Source organism: Salpingoeca rosetta (assembly GCF_000188695.1).
Source record: "Salpingoeca rosetta unplaced genomic scaffold supercont1.22, whole genome shotgun sequence".
Classification (NCBI taxonomy): Eukaryota; class Choanoflagellata; order Craspedida; family Salpingoecidae; genus Salpingoeca; species Salpingoeca rosetta.
The window spans coordinates 282,519-288,143 of record NW_004754912.1 but is presented as its reverse complement, the minus strand read 5'-3'; the positions used below and the strand labels follow the sequence as shown (position 1 = coordinate 288,143).

Here is a 5,625-nt window from a genome sequence, read left to right as displayed (position 1 = left end):
GGATGACTTCTTTGCGTCGTTTGAGGACAGCCGGTCCAACATTCCGTCCGCCGTCAGCGCGTTTGGAAACTCGTCGTCATCGTCTTCGTCAAAGCCAAAGCGCTCGGCCCCGCCCACGTCCGCACCACCACCAGCTGATATGGGTACGTGAGCGTGTGTGTGTGTGTGTGTGTGTGTGTGTGTGTGTGTGTGCATGTGTGTGTGTGTGTGTGTGTGTGTGTGTGTGTGTGTGTGTGTGTGTTCATGTGTGTGTTCATGTGTGTGTGTGTGTGTTCATGTGTGTGTGTGGTTTTTCTGCCTCCGCTTCCCCTCCTGTATCTGCGCTCCTGCCTCAACGTTTCGCTCGTGATGCGCCACCATAACGCAACCTTGACTGTGTGACATGTGTTCGTGTTTCTTCCCATCTGCACCGCTGCCGCCTCCTCATCGCCCCTGCCCCGCATCCCCGCACGTATCGCGTCCCAGGCCGGTTTGCCAACGCCAAGTCCATCTCCTCCGATCAGTACTTCCGCAGCGACCAGGTACAGTGGTGGTGGTGGTGGTGGTGGCGACAGCGTGGAGGTGGCGACAGCGTGGAGGTCATGGTGACACACAGGAGGTGCCAACAATACTATTCGTGAAAATACAGTTTCACACACTCACACTCACACACTCACACACTAACGCGCTCCCACTCTCTCATGTGCCCTCACGCTTACACACACACACGCACATGTGCACTCACGCACGCACATGCTCACGCCCACACACGCACATATATACGCGCTCCGTTCGTCCGCCTCCTCCGTCAGCCAACTCCCGAGGAGCAGGCACGGCTGTCGCAGTTCAGCGGGCAGGCGTCCATCTCCTCGGACATGTACTTTGGCCGCGGCCAGCAGTCGTCGTCGTCGTCGTCCGGTGGTGGTGGCGGCGGTCGCCAGACGCGCGAGAAGCTGAGGGAGTTTGCATCCAACCTCGTCGACAAGCTGCAGGACAGATACGGCTAAGCAAATCGCCCCAATAACAACACGCACTCACACACTCACGCACGTACGAACACACGCACGTACGAACACACGAATGAATTGATTCGCCATCCATGCACAACACATGCACGTACACATACACACGCACGTCTGTATGTGTGTGTGTCTCGACAACAGTTGCATGTGGTGTGAAGTGTGTTGCAGCTGCGCTCCCTCGTATGTTGGTTTGATTGTTCCATGCACACACACGTCCACCTCCACCTCCACCTCCACTGCTGTTTCCCCATTCCCTTCACCACTTCACGCCCTGTGTTGCTAGCTACACACACACACACACACACATACACACACACATGTTGTGCTCGCATAGTGTTGTTTGTGAGTTCATTCATCATCGTCAGTATCGCCCTGTGGTTCTTTCCACCAGCCAACAAATAAAAATCACGCTGTCAAGTAAGCCATGATGTGGCGAGTTGCTATTGAGAACATACACAGCATACAACACACACACAACACGCACACAAACACGCATGCGACACACAAACACGAAAGCGACACACAACACGCACACAAATACACATGCGACACACAACACGCACACAAACACACACCACGTGTGCACATTAACATTGACTATGAATCCTGTGTCTTATTGGCTTGCGCTATGCAGTGTCACTGCTTCCCTTCGCCCCTGCATCGGCCGTGCTGCCGTGATCGTCAGCCGCAGTCTTTGCCGTCTTGGTGGTCGGTTCCCCGTCCACAGGCGTCAACACAAGCTGATCAAACGAAGTGATGCTTTCAAACGCGTTTAGCCGATCGGATGGAATGTCCGCGTTGCCTGGGCGTATTGACACGACAACCATCAACCCCGCCGCACGCGCTGCCTCGCACTCTGATCGTGGAAGGGACGGAGCGGCGTGAGCGGTGTGCATTGGGGATGCGCGGTGTGGATGTGCGGTGCGTGCGTGTGTGTGTGTGTGTGTGTGTGTGTGTGTGTGTGTGTGTGTGTGTGTGTGTGTGTGTGTGTGTGTGTGTTGTGTGTGTGTGTGTGCGGTGCGAGTGAGTGGGTGGGTGGAGTCAGTCAGTCGAAAAGGGGGGGGTGGCAGCAGTGCGCGCGCGCACACACACACACACACACACACACGCAGAGAAAGGGGGGCTAACACAAAGCAATGCATTCAAGCGATTGGCTGCCCCTTGCTCTGCCCACACCTTCAATGCGGTCCGAGAGGAAGAGGATTGAGTTTGGTTTCGTCATTGCTTCCTCCGCGATGCGACGATAGCTCGCGGCCTCCATTTTCCCGCCAATCCGTGTGTCATAGTGGCCGCTCAGCAGCTGCCATCAGAAAACGCACAGGAGACAAGCAGTTGCGACGTGAAGAAGGTGGGGAGACAAAGGGGCCAACAGGGCTCGAAACAACTGCCAGGCAACATATACGTAAGCGAGAAGAGGGCTCGAAACAACCACCAGGCAACATATACGTAAGCGAGAAGAGGGCTCGAAACAACTACCAGGCACAGTTACGCACGCACACACACACACGCACATGCGCGCACCTTTGTCATGTCGCCGTTTTCACTGTGCTTGAAGAGGAGCTTCTGAGCGGCAACGCTGCCACTCGAGTAAATCCGAACCTGGATGCCATCTGCCACCCACCGCTCCATGGCAGGGCGCACATCGTCGTACACGCTGGTGTGCGTGGGTGAGCATGGGTGCAGGCAAAAGTGAGTGCATGGGACGAGGCGGTTGGAAGAGAACAAGCAATGTGCACAACACACACACACACTTGTGCACAGGCGCACATTTACGCACAACACACAGAGGCAAGCACACACACACTTGTGCACAGACGCACATTTAAACACAACACACAGAGGCAAGCACACACACACACACACACACACACACACACACACACACACACACACACCAACACGTCCACTCGACTCACTGGCCCTTGACGGCGCCGCTTTCATACGCGTCCTTCCAAATGTGGCCTTGCAGCTGCTTCAATGCCGTGGCTTTCCTGTCATTGTCCATCTGCCATCGCGCAGACTTTACTCAGGCGTCCCGAACCTCCCTTGTGTGTCAAACACTACCGATGAGATTGGCCTTTTCGCACACATACCGCCGTGTTCCCCGTCCTCCCGTCTGCAGCATCGGCTGTTGTGGCACTCTAGCTTCCCTGTTAGGTCGCCGTTTGCGCATGGTCAGAAATGGCGAGGTTTTGGTCGCGCTTCTCGCTGCCGGTCTCAGCAGCCACTGCTGTCTGATGACTGAGGGATTGCACTCTGACTGAATTCAGTTTGTTTGACATGCATACAACAGTCGACACACTTTCTCAACCAATCACGAACACCACCAGCGCGACCTGCGGAGCGTGTCCAACAAGAACAGCAGTCAACTCGTGCGATGGCGAGCCGTGTTGTGCGTTTTTCGCTGCGCCGTGCGCCGTCACGATTCCTCAGCACCACCTCAGCGCCATTACCGCCACGTCCAATCGCAGGCAGCAGCCAAGATGCACCCCTGCACGTGGTTGGCACCGTCCTTCTCGACAGCAAGGCAGTCCCTGTCTGGAAATTTTGGCAGCAGAACACGAATGCGTTCGGAGCATGGGCGATCACCTCCATCCTTAAGGTTGCTGGTGTTGTGCTGACTGGATGCCTTGGCGTGTGGGGCCTGGACAGGATGATCAAGGGGAGCAAGCCCATTGTCGCCTTCGACAACTCCCTGGACGACGTCAAAGCTGACGCGAAAGGCAACCGCGAAAGCACGATCGACGTCACCGTGCACAAGCCCGTGGTGGACGAGCTCAAGAGAAAGCTGGACGACCCCAAGTTCATGAAGGCTATTGTCGTCCGCGGCCCAAAGAACGCCGGCAAGAGCTGGACCACCCGGTTTGCCCTTGACGCCTGTGACCCCGACAAGCTACACGTCGTGTGGGTCAAGGCGAACAACATCACCTCGGTTTCTGAGCTGGCGGACGACCTGGAGAACGCCATGGGTATCAAGTGGCATGACAGCGATGCGCGCTCGCTTCTCATAGAGAAACTCTTTCCCCCAGAGACTACTTCTGCCACCCTCACCACGCGCCCACTCAACGACGAACACCGCCTCAGACGCGTGCTGGACATCCTGCAGGAGCAGGCGCGCATGTGCAAGGCTGAGAGCAAAAAGTGCATCGTTCTTCTCGACGACTTTGAGACTGCCGAGACAGCAGAAGACACACGCAGCCTGAACAAAGCGTTCCGCACCGTCGCCAACACCCTCGCTGGCTACGCCAAGAACAACATCCTGCAGCCTGTGATCGTCAGCAGCGACCCCAACATCAGCCGCTACTTCCCACACAGGCACGACGGGGAGGTGGTCGTCGGCTGGTTGTCGAAAGCCGACGTGCGCAAGTATGTGGAGGCATTCTGCGGCGGCAACCGTGACCAGGAGGAGATTGACGACATCACAACCGCGGTGATCAATAACGCCGGGCGCCTGGTGTACCACGTTCGTGAAGCGTGCGACGCGATCAAAGACCTGCCAAAGGGCACGGACGTGAAGAGGATCATCAAAGACGTTGCAGACATTACTGCCCACAAAGACTTTGTTGAGATACAGACAACAGTGCGCCAACTGGGACAGGAGGCTGCCGTGTGGCAGGCAATCAAAGCGTGGCGTGCACACGCCGTGCAAGGTGAAGACGGGCAGTTTGAGATACCTCCCCGCGTTGCAGACACTTTCAGCCGTGAGGCATTAGAGGGTGTGGAGATTCTGATTCGAGGAGGCGTGCTGTACGACGCCGGCAACGGTGCCATCAAGGAAGTGAGCCTCTCCCACCGCAATGTCATGGACCGCCTTGCTTCCATGTTTGCCCCGCCACGCTCGGGGTGGTATTCTTGGCTCTTTGGCTGAACATGACTTGTCACACACCCCTGTTGCTTCACTGACCACCTGATTGAGTGGCCTGTTTCCAACACCATGTCGTCCCACCACTAGACTATGTTGACTTTATCGATTCGTTCTTCTCACCATCACCCTGTTGAATTGTACTTGCCGCCACGCCGTTGTTGGTGGCCTGTGTGCTGTTGCGTTTACAATACATCATTGACTCTGAACACATGCAACAAACCGACATCACACCCGCCCACATGCATCGACAATAGCCGAGCAAAAGCTCATGCTCGGCGGCAGGACCAATTATGGACGCACCGAGAGACATGACATTGCTCGATGCAAACGGATCCAGCCACGTCAGGAGAAGCGGGTTCAGGAATTTGAAAGTGACCTGCGGTCTCGGTGGCAGCAATCGAACACAATGGTTCCCGGGTCCCTCACACCAGCACTGTCGCACATGTCATCACTTCTGCCGAGTGTGAGTGTGTGTGTGTGTGTGTGTGTGTGTGTGTGTGTGTGTGTGTGTGTGTGTGTGTGTGCTGGCTGGCTGGCTGTTTGGCTGGTTGTGTGTGTATGCTGGCTGGCTGTTTGGCTGGTTGTGTGTCTGTGTGCGTGTGTGTGAAGGTGAGTTGTTTGTACAGTATGCCAGTTTGTGCGTGGACTCTGGAGAGTGTGTCCGCGACCGTAGGTGTGTGTGTGTGTGTGTGTGTGTGTGTGTGTGTGTGTGTGTGTGTGTGTGTGTGTGTGTGTGTGTGTGTGTGTGTGTGTGTGTGT

The 5,625-nt window shown here is 56.0% G+C and overlaps 3 protein-coding genes across 3 annotated transcripts in view; 2 read left to right on the top strand and 1 right to left on the bottom strand.

The window, feature by feature from the left end:
• The window catches only part of PTSG_07336 (uncharacterized protein), a gene marked incomplete at its 3' end in the record, with an annotated part of 5,067 nt that extends 4,081 nt beyond the window's left edge, over positions 1–986 (top strand). The window contains exons 14-16 of the mRNA XM_004990776.1: positions 31–143; positions 466–521; positions 792–986. Of these exons, the coding sequence (XP_004990833.1) occupies positions 31–143; positions 466–521; positions 792–986 (364 nt within the window). The remainder of the gene's footprint in view (positions 1–30; positions 144–465; positions 522–791) is intronic.
• Positions 987–1,335: 349 nt separating this feature from the next.
• On the bottom strand, positions 1,336–3,006 carry PTSG_07335 (enolase-phosphatase E1; the record flags this gene model as incomplete). The annotated part of the gene is made up of 4 exons (XM_004990775.1): positions 1,336–1,857; positions 2,178–2,301; positions 2,523–2,655; positions 2,918–3,006. The coding sequence occupies 4 exons, from the start codon at positions 3,004–3,006 to the stop codon at positions 1,628–1,630; spliced, it is 576 nt and encodes a 191-aa protein (XP_004990832.1). The 3' UTR covers positions 1,336–1,627.
• A 274-nt stretch (positions 3,007–3,280) lies between these two features.
• Positions 3,281–5,074, top strand: PTSG_12572 (uncharacterized protein). The gene has a single exon (XM_004990774.1). It carries the CDS (start codon positions 3,379–3,381, stop codon positions 4,867–4,869), a length of 1,491 nt encoding a protein of 496 aa, XP_004990831.1. The 5' UTR covers positions 3,281–3,378; the 3' UTR covers positions 4,870–5,074.
• The last annotated feature ends 551 nt before the right edge of the window (positions 5,075–5,625 follow it).